General features: G+C 32.6%; 1 protein-coding gene and 1 long non-coding RNA gene across 2 annotated transcripts in view; one reads left to right on the forward strand and one right to left on the reverse strand.

Moving 5' to 3' along the window:
- Window positions 1-4,038: 4,038 nt before the first annotated feature.
- Window positions 4,039-23,262, reverse strand: part of LOC130612303 (valine--tRNA ligase-like) — a 50,217-nt gene continuing 30,993 nt past the window's right edge. The window contains exons 17-26 of the mRNA XM_057433615.1: window positions 23,057-23,187; window positions 22,481-22,636; window positions 22,243-22,307; window positions 19,201-19,336; window positions 14,984-15,095; window positions 8,776-8,860; window positions 8,542-8,632; window positions 8,165-8,278; window positions 4,908-4,943; window positions 4,039-4,467 (exon numbers count right to left, since the gene is read on the reverse strand). Of these exons, the coding sequence (XP_057289598.1) occupies window positions 4,387-4,467; window positions 4,908-4,943; window positions 8,165-8,278; window positions 8,542-8,632; window positions 8,776-8,860; window positions 14,984-15,095; window positions 19,201-19,336; window positions 22,243-22,307; window positions 22,481-22,636; window positions 23,057-23,187 (1,007 nt within the window). The 3' untranslated portion in view covers window positions 4,039-4,386. The remainder of the gene's footprint in view (window positions 4,468-4,907; window positions 4,944-8,164; window positions 8,279-8,541; window positions 8,633-8,775; window positions 8,861-14,983; window positions 15,096-19,200; window positions 19,337-22,242; window positions 22,308-22,480; window positions 22,637-23,056; window positions 23,188-23,262) is intronic.
- Window positions 8,770-10,115, forward strand: LOC130612307 (uncharacterized). The gene is made up of 2 exons (XR_008975432.1): window positions 8,770-8,992; window positions 9,880-10,115. It is a non-coding gene; the product is annotated as an uncharacterized LOC130612307 (long non-coding RNA).

Genomic DNA, 23,262 nt, shown 5'->3' on the forward strand with positions numbered 1-23,262 from the left:
CGTCACAAAGATTTTTGTGATGTGTGTTATCATTTTTTCTCAAAAACATTCTTACTGAAATTTCAAAAATGTCACATTAATTTTTAAGTAAATTTCCTTTTTTCTTTACTTTATGTAACATTTCCCATTGAGATACGGGTGGCGTATTAGGGATTAAAAAGGCATAAAAACGGGACCTGCATACTTGATGTAAGCACCTTTTTTGTTAAAATTAATTTATTTATTTTCAAGCTAAAATTATTTTTTGCAGCAGCATTTGCAAAATTTTAAAATGGTTTCTCTTTCTATATCCACTTTTATATTACGAAACCAAGCAAGCGGCCAGCTAGTAAAAGTTTCTTGCGGTCTAGAAAACCTTTCTTTTTTAAAAAGTTTTTTAATTTTGACGGAGTCTATAACAGGGATTTTCAATCAATAACAAAAAGACTAAAAGATTAAATAATCTCTTTTCGCTTATTATCCATCATCTAAAATTATGTTTGTTTCATTAGCATCAGCCACTCGATATTCATTCAATAGTATAAGTCTGATTGTTGCTATGGTGGATGGATGGATTGGAGGCATGTGTGTGAAAAATGTTTAAACTTTATAATCTTCACACAAGCTCTTCTCGCGCCACTTTAAAGGGGCTACGAAACGATTCAATAAGCTCAATCCCCGCACATTCGAAAAAAGGGTCAAGGTGGAAGAAATTATACACACTTTAGAACCACATAGACGTTTAACGTCTAGAAAACCTGTTTATGAGAAATTACTTTTTTTGATGAATTTGCTTTTCTATTTTTAAAAAAAGAAAAATTTTCCTTCAGTATTCTTTCTAGAAAAATAAGCTACGGTCTGTAAAATATATTAAATATCAGTAAATCGAAAGTTTATTTTGACATGGGAACAGGAGAAGCTGTATTTGTTCAAAATTGCTATGTTACTAGCCTTTAAGAAAGTAATTAATACCTTCTAACAAGTTTTTAAAGTCATTGTTGTTGCGTCGATTGACTTTATGGGCAATAAACTTGTATGTTTCTACGCAAAATTTTGAAGGATATAGTTAGCTAGCTAGCCAAAGCTAGTTCAAAACGTTTAAAGTTTATCTTATTAGAAAACTTGGTTAAGAGCAAGGTAGGTGCTTATATTGAATAAATTATTGATATCCAATATATATGTAGGAAACTTTTTTGTCATTTTCAGTTATTATATTTCAGATAATTTAAGATGTTGCTTTTGTCCTCTGTGATCATAAACTTTTCGACGCTGTCAGCTCGACTTTTGTGTAAGTCACTAAAGGCGAAAACCATCACAGCCGTTTCGTAGCCCCTTTAAAACTAGATTCACATTTCCTGCCATTTAAAAGTGAAATTCTCGAATGCGATTGGTTGTTTGTAGAATTTGTGCGCTTGACAGAAAAAATCGAATTCTTGAACTTACTTCGTCCGCTCAATGTGAATAATTACTTTTGAACCAGAAGTAAACTAGCATACATAATAATTAAGCAAAATATAAAATCAACAAACTGATAACAATACTGAGGCCGAGCTAAAAATTATCTGATGAAAAGTTTGTATCCTGGAAACAAATTTACCACATTAGACAATACTGGGGATTGTTGGTGAATTTTTTGTCTCTTTTAAAAACATTAGTTACATGAAAATGTTTTTTACATCTTGTTTGGTTAAATTTTTGGGTATAATGTGTAGTGTTTGACTTTGGAGTGTGATTTACAGGGATTCGCACAGTGAACTTTGTGTAAATCCTGTCATGAATGCCTAGTCATTTTTAACAGAACGTGGAAAAATCGTGGAAAAACAATATGCAAGCATTCCAAACACATAACTTTTCAAAATAGGCGAAGGAAAGTGGTGTCGGTTTTATGCCTTCGTAATTCCAAAACGTTTTGAAACTTAAAGTAGAACAACGCAAAATAAAAATAGACTTTAAATGACAACCCAACTTTCTGCCAAGTCTTTTCGGTTTTCTATAAGTGAGCAAAACTAACGGGAATGCTGAAACAGTTCTCCTAACAACCCATTGTTTTATCCTACACACGACCCATATATAGTGTTCGTCGAAAACTAAGAGATATAGTATCTTAAGAGCCATCAAGATGAGGTTACGTAAAACCTGTCATATTAACTTGTCATTATGACTGCCAACAGGTAGTCAATCTACTTGAGATACCCCTTCATAGATTTGTAACTACGTTTCGAAGAACAAGACAAGGCCAACCATTCAAAATAAATATTCAATTCGTTAAGAAGTAATTCGCAAAAATATTCTCTATCGAACATTTTTTCTTTCCTGAAGATTTTTCTCACTCAGATTTTTCTACTAGTTCTTTTAGTTTAATGTTCATCTTTTTATACAAGTTATCAGTGCTAAAGCACATAATTTCTTCTTTCGACGGAGTGGCGCCATATGGCCAAAAAGCCACTGTTTTAACAGTGCACGAAGGCCTATGATCGTCGTAGCTTAAGCCTTACGACGATAAGTGAGAACTAGCCTTTAGGGCCGCGTTTTACGCCTTAAAAGGAGTAAAGAAATAAGAAATACTGTATTAACGCTCTGCAAAATCAAGTTTTTAGTTTTCTTAAACAATACATTTTAATCTCATCAAAGATGTATTGTTTCTTTGCCCTGATCACCATTCTTCCCATCGTTCAGCTCGACTTCAATAAGTGGTCTTCGACTGCGTCATTTTCTTCTTCCTGCTGCTCACAATCGAATTTCTCTGTCATATCCTTTTCACTGATTTCAGAAAAGCACATATTTGTAAGACCCTTTAGCTACGTTAACAAATCTTTGCGAGAATCCTTTTCAGGATATCGAGGTGATTCGTAATGACACTGATTTATTGAACTGTTTTTTGTTAATATTCTGTTGAAAACTCGTACTGTTGTTCGTCTCTAACTTATTTTTCGGAAAAATAGGTAAGCGACCTTAAAAAAAAATTTGTCCTTGTGAAAAAATAACTGTAATAGGTTGCTTGATGACAAATTTAAAGCTTTAAAAATTAACACGGCTTTTTTGAAAAAAAAAATCTATATTTTTGGCCTTTTTTACGCCACCTAACAAAAATTAACGCCACTAATATTTCAATTTCGTTTGTTAATCTCTTTCTTATCGTCTGCAAGTTTTTTGTTGTTCCTGCGTGCGCAGTAAAGCTCGCTATAGCAGAAAATGCAGTCGAATAAAAACGAGTCTTAAGAATTTCATTTGACAGTATGAGAAATAAATGACAGTTTTATGTTTTTAGAAGATTATGTAAAGTTGACATAATAATAACTTGTTTATTCTCTAGATTTCATAATCAACGGAAGGTCTTTAAATTATGATCTCGTATTGCTTTGAACAGACCACTTTTCTATTGTTTCACGTATACAATCTCATTACCAAATCTTTCGAAGTAGCCCAAAATATTTTTTCATCATTTTCTTTTTCAGATTTTTTTTATCATTTTTTTTTTCTAAACTTAAAAATCTAACCCTAACGTAACCGGTTCTTCTACGTCGCTAACGAGACGCTGCCCCGCAGAAGAGATGTGGAAATAAGGTTGGATTTTTAAATTTCTCAAACACTGCTGCGGAAAATTATTGAAGACCCCGAAAGTTCGGGGTATAAGATAACGAGGCAAATCTTTCAACATAATTGCTGACAAAAATAAAACGGGAACGTTTTTTTCAGCTTACTAGATTAGACTTTACACGAAAGAGCTCCAAAAACATTTGAAAGGTAGCATGTCGAATTTGAAAGCTTAATGGTAAACTGGAATCCTAGTGCGTATTGGAACATACTGTGACTACCGTACTGAGGTTCGATAACTTTAGTACAACGCGTGGAGAGACAATACGGAGCGACAAACCACGCATTTATAATCCGTGAGTTTATTGAACATGTGCTTTATCCAACACCGACCCTTTACCATGCGATTGAAATATGTAGCTATGTCGAACGCAAACCTCACCTGACTAACGCCACGACATACAAAGTATACCGCCAATAAAGAAGCCGAATAGCGACAAGAATAGTCGTATTGAAAACCACCAATTGGATTTGTTTATATTCTCTGATATCAATCACACTTTTTAAATAGTTTAATATATAAAAACCAATACCAATATTTGAATGGTTTTTGAAAAAAAAAACCAAAAGCCACATCTCGCTGTTTCGACTTTTTAAGAAAAGAAATCGGGTTTATTATTTTAGGTACCCATGATTACTAAAAGATGGCAAAAACTTTCAGCAAGTGATCTGACCAATTTACAAAGCCATTGTCACTCGAGCTTTTTAAACAACCTTCACATTGCATCATAGGGAAATCTGAAAATGTTTTTGGGGCATGCGCCAAACACTTTTTATTTCAATTTCTTAAAAAGAAGTTCTACTCTTCACAGGTTACGATTGTTGTAAAGCAGCTTTTTCGAATGTTTCTATGGTTACTTTCAATTTTTCCACTTCGGTAGTAAGCTGTGAGATCTAAAGAAAAGAAAAATGTTTACAAGCATGGTCGATAAGAGAACATCTTTTTGAGATTATGCTGCCTATGCAAAAACCGAACTTATTTTGCGATTTGAATCTCCAATGGTGAAAATACGGAACTATTGTTTGTGGTTGCAACCCTTACCTATAAATGTAATTCAATTACTTCCAAGTAAAATGATATCTACAAAGTGTTTGTATACGAATTTTTATTTTACGAATCAATAGTTTTTTAAAAAATTGCGGAACTTATTCGCGATTGATAACTTTGGCCTGTACAAAGTACAGTTTTGAGGAAATTAATTTGGCGAAAAATAAATTCCGCAAAAATTTCCATCGATAGTTAAATTAATCCTCTAGATTAACTGCTGGTAATTGAGGGAATAAAATTTTTCAGGTTAAATGAACTTCGAACTAAAACTTAAAAGGCATATGACCTTATCTGTGTTTTGTAGCTTGACTTTTTCTGGCACCTAAATAAAAATAGATAAAACACGCCGTTAATTGCTTTAAATAACTGACAGGATTCAGTGGCAGGTCTGTTGATAGCATTTAAGTTTACAAAGGTAACCCTATTTATACCGGGGCGGAATTCTACTACAAACTCACCTTTTTATCATAACTCCTAAAATACTTATCCAACAAGGTTATAAAGTGGGTGGCATTTTTATTATTTTTTATTTGGCAAATTTTCATGAAAAAAATATTTCTTAGTCACTTTTTTATTGTCCCAGAAGGTAATATTATCAAAGGTCAAATTTTTTCTGATACCAGGTAACTTAGCACCGTATAACTAGAATGCTTTTTGCTTGGCCGACAACACACGACACGAACATCTAATATCATAAAGCCATTTTGTACAATTATGGAGCTGAAATATAACCGTTATTGATTTCCGTCGCTGCTATGCGGGGCGGAATCTCTAAAATCGCCTGATGGGAGATAGATAGAGAGAGACAGCACAAAGCCCGGACGCTATTAAATTTATGTCCAGGCTAAACGCTCAGAAAATTCCTTTTTTGCCAAAGCCAATGAAGATGCTTTATTTTAATCTCTGTCAATTAAATGACCAATCTGAACACAGAGTGTACTCTTCGTGTGGCCAGAACATTACGTGTGCGTCCATGACTAAAGGTGCTTACATTTTGTTGGTTGCCTCTTGTTGGTCTCTGGTTTGGTCATATAAGCTTTATTGATGGGGAGCTAAGCACTATTTTTTAAATTCGTGTATTTTATCAGGTAAGAATTATTTTATATATAGCTGATATATAGTGAGAAAGTGTGCTGGCTAGCTATCTATCTAAAAATAACTTCCAAATGACACTTTGTGGGACTACTTCTATCAGATAAAAAGATATAAATATTCGCACAGGATTTTTTTATATTTTTTGCAGAAAAGTTGTCGAAACGTGACAAAAGTTTATTGTTGCTTGCACTGGGCAGTCGGTGAACTGACAATTAACCTGTAGCTAACAATATATAGTTAGCCGATGCAGGATAATTAGATGCTACGCCTAGTATAATTAGCTGTTAAAAGCTTCTTTGCGTTCTTTACAGCGCCTTTTTCATGTTTTTTCTTGAAATCAGAATAGTTTTGTTGTTTAATAATATAGACGACATATGTACTGCTAGCTGTAAAATTATATATTTTTTGCAAAATCGTTTCTTGTTCTTTTTCTTGGTTTTAATTGAAGCACAACTTTATGTTGATCTATATAAATATAGATGGCTATGGGGAGATCGATAACGAAGAAAAGTGAAAATTTAAGTAAAAAGATATATATCGTATAAGTAGCTGTATAAGCGGCTAATTATATTGTACGCACTGTATATATAATTATTCTGCATAGATAAATAAAATGTCTGTATATTTTATATGGCTAGCCTTACAAATCCTGTCTATTATTTCCAGGAAAGGTCATAGCTTAGAGGGAGTCCTAGTCCGGGGCTATGTAGCATAATATTGAATTGCCGCCAAGGGGAATCGAACCCCGTTCTCCCGCACAAAGTGCCAGAGTTATAACCACCAAGCTATGGCGCCACTGGAAACGGCTAACTATTCTGTTACTGGCTAATTATCAGTTCTCCTTGTGCCTAATTTGCTTGAAAATCTGTCTTGAGATCAACCCAAAGTATCACAAAATATTTTTCTAAGATTTCTTAGAAATGACTTGATTTTTAAAAATCTTACGAAATATACCTGTGCATCACATCGCATGGATTTGTATCTTTGTATTAAATTCCCTTTTTAAATCAAAGAGGCGAAGAGAGGTTAAAAAAGAGACAATATTTAAACAACCTGGTTTTAATGGAGTTTATGGTTAAATTGTATTCTTGTTTCTTATTTTTAAAACGTACTTTCTTTTTCAGATCAACTGTTATCAAACCATGCACCATCACCATTTTCAAAAAATTTTCAACAAGAGAGTAAATTTTAAAGGCCTAAATACTAAAATGCTAATATGTGTTTATTGCTGAATTAATAAACAATGAACTACTTCATCATTCAAATTAAGCTCGTTCAGAAGTTATTATATTCGAATCGTCAAGTTTCTACATAGCAAAATTGTATTCTGGAATTTCCAGAATTTTCCAGATCACTTTTAAAAATATCCTGTTAAAGTTTTAACTGTTATTTTAGAATACTTCATATAGCTATGTAAAATTTTTATTTTTTATTTATTGACTTGTATTTCAACATTGCAGGTTCGTTACAAAAATAGTTGAGAATTGTGATACTTGTGATTTTTTTACCCCATAATTCTCCGTTTTCAAGGTCTACTTTAAATTTCAAAATCTTTCAGGCTAATGACGGAAATCTTAAAGCCGCAGGGCTTCTTGTTATTATTATTATTAGTTTTAAAAGTTCGAAGAAAAAACGTGTCACCTTTTAATTACCTAATCCATTGACTATATGGTACTCACCATCTTATTAAACTGTACTGACTATATGGTACTCACCATCTTATCAAAATGTGCTGACTATATGGTACTCACCATCTTATTAAACTGTACTGACTATATGGTACTCACCATCTTATCAAACTGTACTGACTATATGGTACTCACCATCTTATTAAACTGTACTGACTATATGGTACTCACCATCTTATTAAACTGTACTGACTATATGGTACTCACCATCTTATCAAAATGTGCTGACTATATGGTACTCACCATCTTATGAAAATGTGCTGACTATATGGTACTCACCATCTTATGAAAATGTGCTGACTATATGGTACTCCCCATCTTATCAAACTGTACTGACTATATGGTACTCAATATCTTATTAAAATGTGCTGACTATATGGTACTCAATATCTTATTAAAATGTGCTGACTATATGGTACTCACCATCTTATTAAAATGTGCTGACTATATGGTACTCACCATCTTATTAAAATGTGCTGACTATATGGTACTCACCATCTTATTAAAATGTGCTGACTATATGGTACTCCCCATCTTATCAAACTGTACTGACTATATGGTACTCACCAACTTATTAAAATGTGCTGACTATATGGTACTCACCATCTTATTAAACTGTACTATGTGAAAATCATTCCTACTAATAAAAAAAGCTATAAAGCTGTGAAACCATCCTCACCAATTTAAAAGCTCCAAAACCATTTCCACCAATAAAAAGGCATTTCTGAAACCATTCGAAACAAAGAAAAGCAAAACTCACCTTCTTTTCGTAGTCTTCAATTTTTGTCGACTCGATTAATTTATTGAGTTGTTGGTCTGTTTTCTTTTCTTTCGACCTTAACTTTTCAACTTCTTTTTTAAAATCAACAATTCCCTAGTAAACGCAAATACAAAGTTTCATACACAAAACAAGCCAATTTACATCCTATTTGAAAAACAATTTCACACAGCAACCTCAGTATTTTAAAACATGAAAATCAGGTCAATTTCCTATTAACTTTTCTTTCTTAATCCAGCAAGGCAGTTTGTAAATCCAGCTAAATGTTATTCGATCAGTGATGTGATAAACCTATGACATCGATATTTCTTTACTTGAGGGCCAGCGGTTACATAAAAGAAATAAAAATAATACGCAACCTTCAACATCAGCATGACTTCACATTTGTCACCCAGCAACTGTATTGCGCAACCATCTGGAGACACTTCTTCGTTTGGTAAAATATTCACTCTATTGGCAAAGGAACGAAAAGAAGCAATAAAAAATTATACTCATACATTTGTAATAAAAGTTATAACTACTGCGCTGCAATTTGCCGAGTAGTGAAGTAAATTTAAAAAAGTTTCAGGCTTGCACAAAAAGTAATGACATACTCAGTTGTTTGAGATAGTGTTGCTATGACAACTTTAAATTGAAACAACATTGATTTTGTTTCATCTTGATGAGGCTTTAAATACACTGAAAGAAAAGTCAATGTGTAAACACGATAAAATACATTACGAATCAACACTTAGACAAATTTTGAGCTAAAAATGTAAAAAAAGTTTGTTTAAGTCCAGGAAGGCAAACGGTATTTGAAATTTTTAAAAGGTATGGAAAGTTTGAAGACAAGTTGGATTTTTAGAACGTATTTTAAAGCCAAGTCAGTACAAAGAAAGTTAGCTACTAGAAGTTTATAGAAAGTGTTTGAAACTTTAAAAGAATTGTTATCAGGAAGTTACTTTTGTACACTCAAAAACTTCTAGCCACCTAGCTTAGTTATATAACTTTTTTTAAGTTTAGGACAGTCAGAAGAGCAGGGGGATTGAGAAGTTAGCTACAGCTTGGATAGTGGGAAATTTAAACAGGTTTGAAAGTAAGAACGGATTTCGTATACCTTTTAAATCTGAAAAAAATACACTAAAAAATTCACATGTAAAATATTTGTAAGCTATTTGTTAAAATGCTAATATTGTTTCTTGTAACAAGATATTTTTAAGAGTCAAAATTTTCCTTCAGAAACTTATTTTAAAAGATACGATACGACATGTATTAAGCAAAACAGTAAATGAGAATATTGTCTTAGGAATTACTAACGCCATTGACTACTCGACTTAATGTAATGTAATTTGAAGCACTTGAAGAGATTAGAGGAGTTTGGAAAGAAATGGTTTGCAGAAGATAATAAGAACAGACTTGTTGCAAGGGAATTTGAGTTTAGATCTAACACATTAAAGATCAGATTTGAAGAAATTCATTTACATCCTATCCAACTCATGCAAACACGGACGTTAAAAAGCCGAAAATAGTGATGATGATAATAATTGAAAGTTAAAATAATATATACAATATTTTACCCATCATAATATTGCAGTGTAATAATATTGTAATTATATGTCACAGCTTGGGTCACAGTACTTTACCAAAATTTTTAAAAAATAAAAGAAATAAAGTTTGTTAGCTTTCCATGGTCGTTTAACAATTTCTTTTCTTTTTAGGTCAAAGCGCGAAGTCCCATGACTTGCCTTCAAGTGGCGCGCTTTGTTAAGTGGCTTATTTTGTTTTAATCGAAATAATTCATGAAATGATAAGGGCATGGTATAATGTATCAATTCATATCAGATTTTTTGGTATTGTAAAGTAACAAGCAGCATGCTGAAGATGGAATTGGTTCAACACCATTTCAATTTACGTTTGGTAAAAACACATCAAGAATTATTATTTAGTTGATTAAGTGTTAACAAATTATTTTTATCAAATTATTTTTATCATTATTGCAAATGTTTCCACTTCTTCTCTTTTTAGGACCCATAAAAAAAATCTCATAAGTTAGTTACAAGGTATCCTTAATATTTTGGTGCTATATCTATATAATAATACGCCAGTTCCGTGTGTCTCTGAAAGGCAAAGTTGATATCGTTATGTTCCTTTGATGTTGCCGTAAAAATCTTTGATGTTACCGAAAAAAATATGTCTATTTTGTTAGCGGGTTTACTTTGTTTACGTCACGTGATGAAAACGACTCAATTTGATTTGCTGAAATAAATTTAACGGCTAACTTTCCAAAAATGGTCCTCGACACCGAAAAAAAACACAAAAGAAAGGTCCCTTCGTCTTACAAAAAGTGCAGAAAGTGATTCAGAGAAAGAAAACTCTAAGTAAAGAAGTAGAAGTAGCAAAATAAAGTTGAAAGCCACAAGAAGGTACTTCGGAAGTGAAGAGTGGAGCTAGGAAGTAGTAAAGTAAAGTTAGAAGTAGAAAATGCATGCTAGAGTTTCAAGTGGATTGGAATTCAGAAAAAGTAAGAACTTTGAGACGTTCCGTTTTTATGTCGTTGAAGCTGCGTCTTACTTTTTTTATGTAGTACACTTAAATTGTCAGGCAAAATCGCATTCTCAAAAAAAAATCCATTAAAGCTCCAAATGCTTAAAGTTTTTACCTTGTTTTTTTTAAAAATAAGAAAGCTAGCCATATTTGTTTACAATTTTTTTGCATAATTAATGTGTCCCCTGGTGCGTAACTAATGTATTTGAACTAAAATTCAAAATTCTAGATAAAGCTGGGAGGTGGCTAACAAACTAATTTGCTGGACAAACAGAAAACTTTGGTTTGTTTTACATTACCATTGTTTCTCTTTATAATATTTTTTACTAAGCATGAATAGCTAGCTATAGACCCAGTTAAGTCTCTCCAGTTTAAGTGTATTTAACTGGGTGTCTTAGCTACTGTTATCTGATAGCTAATGTTAGCTTTAAGGCTCCCATCCCAAGCTTAGCTAGCTCTAACCTACCTCTTCTTTTTGAACACGAATTATGATGAAACAAGCTAGCTACAAAATCTTAAACTTTTAGGATGGTGTGACTTCTTGTTATGCCCATAGAGTATAATTTTTTCACATTACCTGTGAACTTTACAAAGGGGACCACAATATGACAAGTGGAACGAATTTTATAGAATTTAAAGTGTGCGTGTTAAGTTATTTTTGTTTTGTTTCTGACATCCCGTTAAACTTTTGTCAGCCTACATGTAATATGCCAGGTTTTTTTACAGGATTTTTTTACATTCGATTGGAAATTTACGTGTGTTTATGATGACTTTGGGTTAAAAAAAATTATGAGAGAATGGTATGATTAAGTCAGTTTATAATTGTTTGTGTTGCAAAATGCTGTTTTTTAAAATTTTGTGTAAATTTTTGTGGAAATAAACCACATGCAATATATACTGAAAGAACAAATTTTTGTAGAATCAGACTTCACTGTAAGCTGTTGTATAAGCTGATGTCTTTATATTTCGTAATATAAACTATTGTTGGGGAGAACTAACTGTATGTGATGTCATTTTTGGTGGAAGAAAATTTCATGGTTTCACGTTTTTGTTTTTCTTGAGAATTTTACAAAATTTTGTAGGGATAAATGTTTGCTGATGATAAAAAAATACTTGTATTATGTTCTGACTGAAACTGTTTTTGTTTTTACATTTTGTAATCTAAACGGCGGGACTGTATGCACTGAAATCACTGATTTTTTTAAATTTTGATGTGGTTCATAACCTTTTTGTGGAAGATTAATGGGTAATGGCTACGACATGCTGAATGAACTTATTTTTGTTGATTTAGATGTGTTTCTCAACAACCGATCTGTTTTACATTTTGTGTAAACGTTTGTTTATGAATCGTATATATACAATGTTTCTTGATTCAAGTTTATTCTTTGCTTATTGATTTTTTGACATTTAGGTTTAAAATTGTTGGTAAAGGGCAGAATGGATCATCATACTAAAAAAGAAATTTTTTGTGTTCTTAACTGGTTGATTTCTACATTTTGTGTAACTTTACGGGATGCAACCGAAGTGACTGATTTTTCTAGATTTAAATTTGATGTTTTCCAAACTATGGCTTTTTCATATTTTTGTATAAGCTTCTAAGGGAAAGAAAATATTTAAAATGTGTAAAGAACTTATTTTTGTTGATTTGTGCTAACTCTTTGCAGGCCAACTTTTTGACATTTCAGAATAAAATACTAAGGGGTTTTCAACATAATCACTTATAAGATGTACATATTTGAGATGCGTTATTTCTAACATTGTTATTATCCGTGTTGTGACTGTCGGTGTTGTAGCTGTCGGTATTCTTAGTGTCGGTTTAGATGGTGTTGTGAGTGTTGATGTTGTGAGTGTCTATGTTGTAACTTTTTATCAACTAGATTTTGCGCTTTGCATGCTGTTCTTTTTTATTTTGTGTAAGATTTGTGTGGAGGATTTAATGCTATTTGACATTTGATATTTGGTGTAAGATTTTAAGATAATTTTTTTTTTGTATATGCACTGCTGACGTCAGCAAAACATCTAAAGCAACCTATTTTTTCATTGGGCTTTTGCCTAAGTGGATTTTTCCACGGGCGGGCCTTATCGACTAGTTTTATATAATAATACGCCAGTTCCGTGTGTCTGTAACAGGCAAAGTGGATATGTTCGTTTTCCTTTAATTTTCTTTGAAGTAACCGAAAAATGCATGTCTAATATGTTAAATTATCTGACGTCACGACGCGACGTCAATAACACTACTTTAACGTAAATATCCTATATTAAATAAATGAAGCCATTACAGTGCACCTAACATTTTGAGGCCATAAAACTTGGAAACGAGTTGGTGACGTCAATGTTTTTTCACCGCGTGGGTAACTAGGGACCACTTGGGACTAATTTGGAAAAGTTTCCCAAACCTTAGTTCCCAAATCCGTTTCGGAATGCACGAGTTGATAACGTCATCAAAAAACCTTCAAACCCTAATATCTCTGCAACCGTTTGTCAAAAGTACATGATCCTAACGTCATCAAAAACCTTCAAACCCTAATATCTCTGCAACCGTTTGTCAAAAGTACATGATCCTAACGTCATCAAAAACCTTCAAACCCTAATATCTCTGCAACGGTTTGTCAAAATTACATGATCCTACATATTTTCTTGATCAGCGTTTCAAGAGCTATAACATGAAGGCAACGAAAAAATAGTATTCTGTACTTTTATTAGGGACTTTGCTGACGTCAGCAAAATTTTTAAACCCGTAAATCTTATTAACCATTCATCAAAAGCACGTGATTACATACATTTTCTTGATCAGCGCTTTAATGTCTACACAATAAAGGCAACGTAAAAACAAGGTTCTATTTTTTTTTTTGCAGATGGGTTACTGACGTCATCAAAATTCATATGACGCTTATTTTTCAATTTTATACTGCTTCAGTGGATTTTTCCACGGGCTTTATCGACTAGTTGTTAATAATTGCTATACCTTATGATTAAAATGCAACTGTTAGGTTGGTGACGTCATTAAAAAATCTTGAATTCTAAATATCTCCTTAATCATTCGTCGAGAACACATGGCCTCATTCCTTATTTGACCAGCTTTTAAATCTCTACACAATAGTCGCAACATGATAACACTGTTTTAAAAACAGTTTTTGTATAAGAGGGCAGGTCATTGCTGACGTCATCAAAATTTTATATCCTTAAATACATGCTTTCTAGAATAAAGTAAATTTTTCCACTGGCCATTCAACTAGTATAATACGAAGAATGTGTCTGTCTGTATCAGTCCAAGTAGATGTGTTTATTTTTCCTTTGATGTAGCCGAAAAAGTTATGTCTCAAATGTTATGACGTTACGGCAGGACGTTAATAACATTAATGTGACGTCAATATCTTAATTTACATTAACAAGGCCATTACAATGCACTGAAAACTGATGTCGGTCATATTTTCACTACGTGGGTAACTAGAGACAACCTGAGACCAAATTGGGTAAGTTTCTTAAACGTGGGTGCCCGAATCCGTTTCGAAATGAACAGGTTTATGACGTCATCAAAGAACGTATAAATCTAAATATCTCTGCAACTGTTTGTCAAAATTACATGACCTTTTACATTTTCTTCATCAGTGTTTCAAGATCTATACGTTGAAGACAACACAAATTTCTTAAAAAAATTTGTATTTTGGCGGGACCTCAGCAAAATTGTTAAACCCCCAAAACCACATAATCTTATACATTATTTTGATTAGCATTAAGGTTGTATGCCATACAAGCAACAAGCAACAAGTATTTTTGTAAATTATTACTGAAAGAAGGGTCTAAATAAAGGATCTAAATAAAGGATCTTTTTCATTGTTCCTCTGCCAAGTGGATTTTTTCACGGGCTTAAACGACTAGTATAAATTAAAGTTTTATGTGTAAAAAGATAAAATCTGCAATCTTCGCTTCATTTCCCACAGCAACCAACATCACAAATTTTTATTATCTCTAAGATTTTAATGTCTCAATATTACTTTACTTATTTTTCAAAAGCAAATTCAGTGTGATGTGCAACTATCATGTTCAAGAAATTATAAACTTTCCACAATAATTACGTGTTGCTTGCTGCAAAATATCCCAAACACTTTGATTCTTCAAAATATTACAAACACTTTGATTCTGCAAAATATTATGTACTCTTCTGCTATAATCTCTTCTCCTGAAATCACCGAGAACGTTTTCACGAGGGTATAACTCTTAAATATAATTTACGTCATTTTTACAATTAAAGAATCTTTTGCGGAACATACTATATACCTGGTGCCTTCGCTTTAGTGTTGACATACTCTTCTTTCATTGATCGTATTGTACGGACAACTTCCATCATGTGATCAACCTTATTCTCAAGCTCCGTGTGTGACCAGGTAACCTACATAAGTAAAACTTCATATACCACCTTTGTCATCTTCATTTTTGGCTTCAAGATTTTGATTTTTAAATACAAAAACAAACAAGAAACGGCGGTCGGTTTAAAATCACACATAACGAAAAAACATGTTAGTCTACGCGTTTCTGCAAATACTGTGTCGATATAATACCGATCCAGATATTATAAGCTGCGTTTCCATTTAGTTGCATCACTTGCATGTTCGTAAATTTTGTATTTGAGGAAGGCAGGATAAGTTCATAAAACTAAGTAGAACATGGTGTCAAAAGAGGAAAAAAACTAGAATAAACCCAGCCTTTGACATGATAAGATTAAGATTTTTAAAAATGTCCTGTGTAGGAGAACTTTCTACATGCTTTAAAACTTTATCAAACATTCTGATCAGTCCGGACAAAAGCTTAAATTCAAAAATGGTTTTTCCTCTGCGCGTGAGAACTGACTTCAAAAGAATATACAGAAAAAAAGAAAAAACAAATATGAGTTTTGTTTTTGTAAGAGCGAAATGTGAAAAAATAGCCAGGAGACCCAGCGTAATTTTTCTTACCACCGGAAAAATTACGCTGAGTCTTAAACGTTTTTTCTGCGGCCAAAATCTGGCCGCGCTTTTTGATTGGCTAATTCTATTATTCTCTGCTCACGTGATTATTAAGGCCTTTCATTCCGAATATTCCAGCGAATGGTTTCACTGACCCTAACAAACATTAGTATTCTAAAAAGTTTTTACAAGAGTCAGATTTGGTCAAGCTTGGTAAACAACTCACAGATAAATTAAAATGGCCTCCAAAGCGATTAGTCACATTGTTCAATTTAAACTCGGGGTTTCTGCTGAGTCATTCGTTCGTGCCTAAGCTTTTGTTTGAGAGAAACTCATTTTATCAACTTGAAGAAGAAAGCTTAGTTAACTAGGCTATAACTTTATATCAGGAAAGCACAACATTAGCTTTACGTTTACACGAGAAAATTATAGAGAATTTTTATATCCAGTGAAATGAGCAATAACAATGACTCGAATCCAGTGTGATAAAACTTTCCTAAAGACCGCCGTCGCCGCGACGAAAGGGTAAACCAACATATCACACTAGGGGATGACTCCTATAAAAATAGAAGTCATCCCGTCCACATCAAAATACCATACTTCAGTAGGGTAGGAGGCGACGCATATACTCTCTGCACAAGCGCCTTCTTGATGAGGCAGCCGCTGAAACAATTCTTCCGTTAAGAAGGGCATGAATGGACTGAGCAATCGTAAACCGTAGTCCAAACAAATATATCTGAATCAAGGCGTGGTTAAAGAAATACATGTAAGACAGACGTGCCAATGCAAAGTAAAAACCACGGCTATCTGGAATGTAATTCACCGCATGACATATAAAAACTACAAAAACACTGTATTAACTGCAAAGTTAAATAAATCAGTCTTAAAATACTGATAGCATAGAAATATCACTTTTTGACAAAAAAAAATCACAAAAAAAAATTTATTATGTACTTGTCGTAATAGTTGGAAGAAAAAAAAGATTATTTTAGTTTAAAATATCCTTAGAGCTTTTCCTTAAAAACAAAAAAAGGGTAAACAGTTGTAAAGAAAATGGCAACTTATAGCTACTAGCTACCAGTCTAGCTACTTATTGCAAAACAAAATATAAATAGGACAAAATTTCAGGGTTAGTTTTACAAATGAAATGGCTAAATAATTTTGGTAAAGAATGTAATGGGATGGGACGTTTCTTTTATTTCTGATGGAAACCCATTGGGTAAAAAAAATAAACACCATTCTCTATTTTCCTTTAAGCTCACTTGACAACTTAATTTAAGAAATTATAATGAAGATAAACAAACTATACCGTATTTTCCGGTATATAACCCACAGGTCAGCTTTCTTAAGTAGTTATAAGTTAGATGCTATCAGATAACCCGCACCTTCGTATAACCCACATAAAACTTCAATCAATGTGTTTTACCTACCTGCACCTTTGCATAACCCGCAACGTGTTAAGAAAAAAATTTAGCGCATTTTTATTTACCCTAATCATTTTATAAACATGTGCGTGTGTTCTGTTGTTTTTTTTCATGCTGGAGACAAGTGGGGGAAGTTTAAACTCGTGAACCCCAAACAACAGAACCGAGTGTCTGAACTAGCGACTCTCTCAGTCTTAACTTCCTTGTCTCCGATTGCCGAAATAATAATGAATTAAAATTAATTTTACAAGTCGATCTTCTGCTAATGCTGATAGTACTAAATCAGACAATGCTGTTTTCTTTTTATTTGTAGACATTAGTTTCAGCCAATAATAACTCTTGCTCCCTGCGATTAAACAAAAAAAAAACAACCATTCTGTCAGGTTATAAACCTAAAGTAAAATCTCTATTTTTTATGTATATTTAAGTTTTTTTGACATAAACGGATTGTCTGTAACAGCTATGTACGGAACGTTCTTCTCTAATGTTTATCGAATTTTGTTATCTATTTATATCTCAGCAATCACAGTGTGCATGATAAAATGAATGACGGCAATAAGGAGGAGTTGGTTGCGTGTGTCTAATTAATTGTATTTTATATTTATTTTTGATATTTTTAGTGGCGACCTGTTGCTCGAAGGTAGCGAAGATAAAAAAGAAAATTATTATCTATACTTAAATTTTAACAGTAATTAATAATTAAAAGTCCTGGGGACTAGGTTGTGAAATACCTGTGCATTAAACCTAAAAATGATACCTGCTATATTGCTCTATTACCAGAAGCAAATCATTTCAATGTGCTCAATGAGATTGCAAATATATAAATAGATTAGGATTACATTCAACACAAAAGAAAAATGATCTCCAGAATTGTATTTCAGAGAGAACTCGTAATATTAGCACTGGCAAGCAATAGAAAGTTGAAGCAATTTCACCGTGTGAAAAAAATTAAATCACATAGTTGAAGTAAGATTATGTACGCATTTTATTCCGTTGGTATTATTTTCTTCATTGAATGTACAAAAGTTTAAATTTCACAATAAATGACAGAAAATATAAAACTTTTCACATAACCCGCACCACATTATAACCCGCACCAACGGTGGAAGTCGTAAAAATCAACTTATAATCCGCGGGTTATATACCGGAAAATACGGTATGTGCACCACTTCGCTGAAAATTTAAAATTGTCCGCAAACTATTTTTGTTTTTATGTTGGTAATGATATTTTTTCTCTGTATTTTACGTAATAAAGAGATATTAAAATAGGTTTATTGTAAATACTGCATGTATTTTGAGAATGCGTAAACTTTACTGATATAAGAGTTTAAAAAAATACCTTGCACAAGTGAATATTTGTTAAAATGCAAAATAAATATAAAACAAAAGACAAAAAAACAAACATGGTTTTTCCTCTGCGCGTGAGAACTGACTTCAAAAGAATATACAGAAAAAAAGAAAAAACAAATATGAGTTTTGTTTTTGTAAGAGCGAAATGTGAAAAAATAGCCAGGAGACCCAGCGTAATTTTTCTTACCACCGGAAAAATTACGCTGAGTCTTAAACGTTTTTTCTGCGGCCAAAATCTGGCCGCGCTTTTTGATTGGCTAATTCTATTATTCTCTGCTCACGTGATTATTAAGGCCTTTCATTCCGAATATTCCAGCGAATGGTTTCACTGACCCTAACAAACATTAGTATTCTAAAAAGTTTTTACAAGAGTCAGATTTGGTCAAGCTTGGTAAACAACTCACAGATAAATTAAAATGGCCTCCAAAGCGATTAGTCACATTGTTCAATTTAAACTCGGGGTTTCTGCTGAGTCATTCGTTCGTGCCTAAGCTTTTGTTTGAGAGAAACTCATTTTATCAACTTGAAGAAGAAAGCTTAGTTAACTAGGCTATAACTTTATATCAGGAAAGCACAACATTAGCTTTACGTTTACACGAGAAAATTATAGAGAATTTTTATATCCAGTGAAATGAGCAATAACAATGACTCGAATCCAGTGTGATAAAACTTTCCTAAAGACCGCCGTCGCCGCGACGAAAGGGTAAACCAACATATCACACTAGGGGATGACTCCTATAAAAATAGAAGTCATCCCGTCCACATAAAAATACCATACTTCAGTAGGGTAGGAGGCGACGCATATACTCTCTGCACAAGCGCCTTCTTGATGAGGCAGCCGCTGAAACAATTCTTCCGTTAAGAAGGGCATGAATGGACTGAGCAATCGTAAACCGTAGTCCAAACAAATATATCTGAATCAAGGCGTGGTTAAAGAAATACATGTAAGACAGACGTGCCAATGCAAAGTAAAAACCACGGCTATCTGGAATGTAATTCACCGCATGACATATAAAAACTACAAAAACACTGTATTAACTGCAAAGTTAAATAAATCAGTCTTAAAATACTGATAGCATAGAAATATCACTTTTTGACAAAAAAAAATCACAAAAAAAAATTTATTATGTACTTGTCGTAATAGTTGGAAGAAAAAAAAGATTATTTTAGTTTAAAATATCCTTAGAGCTTTTCCTTAAAAACAAAAAAAGGGTAAACAGTTGTAAAGAAAATGGCAACTTATAGCTACTAGCTACCAGTCTAGCTACTTATTGCAAAACAAAATATAAATAGGACAAAATTTCAGGGTTAGTTTTACAAATGAAATGGCTAAATAATTTTGGTAAAGAATGTAATGGGATGGGACGTTTCTTTTATTTCTGATGGAAACCCATTGGGTAAAAAAAATAAACACCATTCTCTATTTTCCTTTAAGCTCACTTGACAACTTAATTTAAGAAATTATAATGAAGATAAACAAACTATACCGTATTTTCCGGTATATAACCCACAGGTCAGCTTTCTTAAGTAGTTATAAGTTAGATGCTATCAGATAACCCGCACCTTCGTATAACCCACATAAAACTTCAATCAATGTGTTTTACCTACCTGCACCTTTGCATAACCCGCAACGTGTTAAGAAAAAAATTTAGCGCATTTTTATTTACCCTAATCATTTTATAAACATGTGCGTGTGTTCTGTTGTTTTTTTTCATGCTGGAGACAAGTGGGGGAAGTTTAAACTCGTGAACCCCAAACAACAGAACCGAGTGTCTGAACTAGCGACTCTCTCAGTCTTAACTTCCTTGTCTCCGATTGCCGAAATAATAATGAATTAAAATTAATTTTACAAGTCGATCTTCTGCTAATGCTGATAGTACTAAATCAGACAATGCTGTTTTCTTTTTATTTGTAGACATTAGTTTCAGCCAATAATAACTCTTGCTCCCTGCGATTAAACAAAAAAAAAACAACCATTCTGTCAGGTTATAAACCTAAAGTAAAATCTCTATTTTTTATGTATATTTAAGTTTTTTTGACATAAACGGATTGTCTGTAACAGCTATGTACGGAACGTTCTTCTCTAATGTTTATCGAATTTTGTTATCTATTTATATCTCAGCAATCACAGTGTGCATGATAAAATGAATGACGGCAATAAGGAGGAGTTGGTTGCGTGTGTCTAATTAATTGTATTTTATATTTATTTTTGATATTTTTAGTGGCGACCTGTTGCTCGAAGGTAGCGAAGATAAAAAAGAAAATTATTATCTATACTTAAATTTTAACAGTAATTAATAATTAAAAGTCCTGGGGACTAGGTTGTGAAATACCTGTGCATTAAACCTAAAAATGATACCTGCTATATTGCTCTATTACCAGAAGCAAATCATTTCAATGTGCTCAATGAGATTGCAAATATATAAATAGATTAGGATTACATTCAACACAAAAGAAAAATGATCTCCAGAATTGTATTTCAGAGAGAACTCGTAATATTAGCACTGGCAAGCAATAGAAAGTTGAAGCAATTTCACCGTGTGAAAAAAATTAAATCACATAGTTGAAGTAAGATTATGTACGCATTTTATTCCGTTGGTATTATTTTCTTCATTGAATGTACAAAAGTTTAAATTTCACAATAAATGACAGAAAATATAAAACTTTTCACATAACCCGCACCACATTATAACCCGCACCAACGGTGGAAGTCGTAAAAATCAACTTATAATCCGCGGGTTATATACCGGAAAATACGGTATGTGCACCACTTCGCTGAAAATTTAAAATTGTCCGCAAACTATTTTTGTTTTTATGTTGGTAATGATATTTTTTCTCTGTATTTTACGTAATAAAGAGATATTAAAATAGGTTTATTGTAAATACTGCATGTATTTTGAGAATGCGTAAACTTTACTGATATAAGAGTTTAAAAAAATACCTTGCACAAGTGAATATTTGTTAAAATGCAAAATAAATATAAAACAAAAGACAAAAAAACAAAAGAAAATGATCACAACAAAATGAACAAAAAAAGTGACTTCATGTATTTTATAGCAAAATATGAAACTTGCCACGAATGGTCAACACGTTTGAAAAGAAAAACGTGTGCGTATCTATGATCTCCAAATTTGTAAATATTAGAAAGCATAATTCGTTATGCAAATAAAGTCTCTGACTTCTATTCCCTTGTAATCAATAACTCTCAATTTTAAAAATATAAGGGAAAAGATAGTTTGTTTGCCAACTGTACTGTCATATGCTAGGCACTTAAGAGCGATACAGAATCCTTTTCCTTGCTATTATTTTACTACCATACGAGCTTAAATTGTAGTACAGTAAAAAAGGTTTTTCTTATAAAAATGCTAGTCGCTACAAATTCGCGATTTCGGATTTTTGATTCTCGTAATAAATTTTTGGAAACATAGTACGAGGCTGTTTTTTAGCAAAGTTCGTCACTGCAAGCAATTGCGTAGGCTATTTCTATATTATATTCACACATCTTTAAACTTGTCAATGTGCGGAGTGGACTTAGGACTTAGGCTATTCATAGTTGGACCCCCCTTTTCAAATTCGTACGCGTGTGCAAAACTAGCGCTTTTGCAGACTGCCAGCTGTTTGATACTATTGCCTATATTTTAAAAATGAGGAAAAACTGCCTTCGTCTCAATAGTATGGCAAGATTGTAGAAATTTTATACTTATTTTTTTAAATTTATGCCAAGTGGCTTTTTTGTTTGGGTATGAAAGTTTGAATATATTAGAGAAAAAAATAATTTGATTGATGCATTCAGTTCAAAAATACTATTGGAAAAGGATACAGAACATCTTGTGAACAAACTTTTTGCTCTTCATCGCTCCCGGCAAAAACAGGCTTTAGTGATTCCTATATGCAAAAAAAATAAGGAAAAAGAAATTGATCAATTTAGTTTCGAAGTCATCACTTTAAAAGAGGTCGTTGACACAGAAAGACACAAGGTAATGAAACTAATGCCACAACATGAGGGAGAAAACAAAGAATTTAGATTGGATATACAAGATAGAGCAAAAATTAATTACCAGGTATATGTCACATAACTCGTATAGCCAGAAATTGTAAAGAGCAGTAGTTGCTTTAGGAAAATCATACGACTTAAAGCCCTCGTTACACAGGGAAACAGCAGTAGATAGTTTACTTAATATCCACAAATCCATTGGTAGTTCTTTTCCGGATAACTATAACACAAGAAAGCGGGACAGTACAATATACGTGGTAACTACTTAACTCTTCATTATATGGAAATCAACAATATAAAACCTATAGCTGTTTAATACACAACCCAATAATGATATACATCTTTTCCATCTTTGATAGTAGAAAGGAGGCGAAATTATATTGTAATTTCAATACCCTTGATACCAAATAGAATTTTAGTATGACCCTATCCATCATTCTAAAAAATCATATCCACCATATTAATTGCCACAAAATTTTAAAAATCATTCAATTAAAATATTATTAACAAAAGCTCTTATAAATTTGAAATTGTTTTATTGTCAATATAAACGTCTTGTGGAAGGTTCCATTTTAAAAAAAAAACATTTCCCTTTTATCAGTGAAAAGGATAAGAAAAACTCTAAGCTTATAGTACAAACCTGGGTTCTATCAGTTCTTGGTACAAATTCTGAGGTGAAATTCCTCATAGCAAACTTCGTTGCATTCCACAATTTATTGCAAAAGTGGCGATAGCCTTGTATTCGTAGAACATCCAGATTAATATCTCTCCCTATGCGCAAAAATATGACATACGTAATTATAAATTTATAGCATACACAATGTTACCTACATGATAACATCTTTT

This window comes from Hydractinia symbiolongicarpus, chromosome 10 (assembly GCF_029227915.1).
Source record: "Hydractinia symbiolongicarpus strain clone_291-10 chromosome 10, HSymV2.1, whole genome shotgun sequence".
Classification (NCBI taxonomy): domain Eukaryota; kingdom Metazoa; phylum Cnidaria; class Hydrozoa; order Anthoathecata; family Hydractiniidae; genus Hydractinia; species Hydractinia symbiolongicarpus.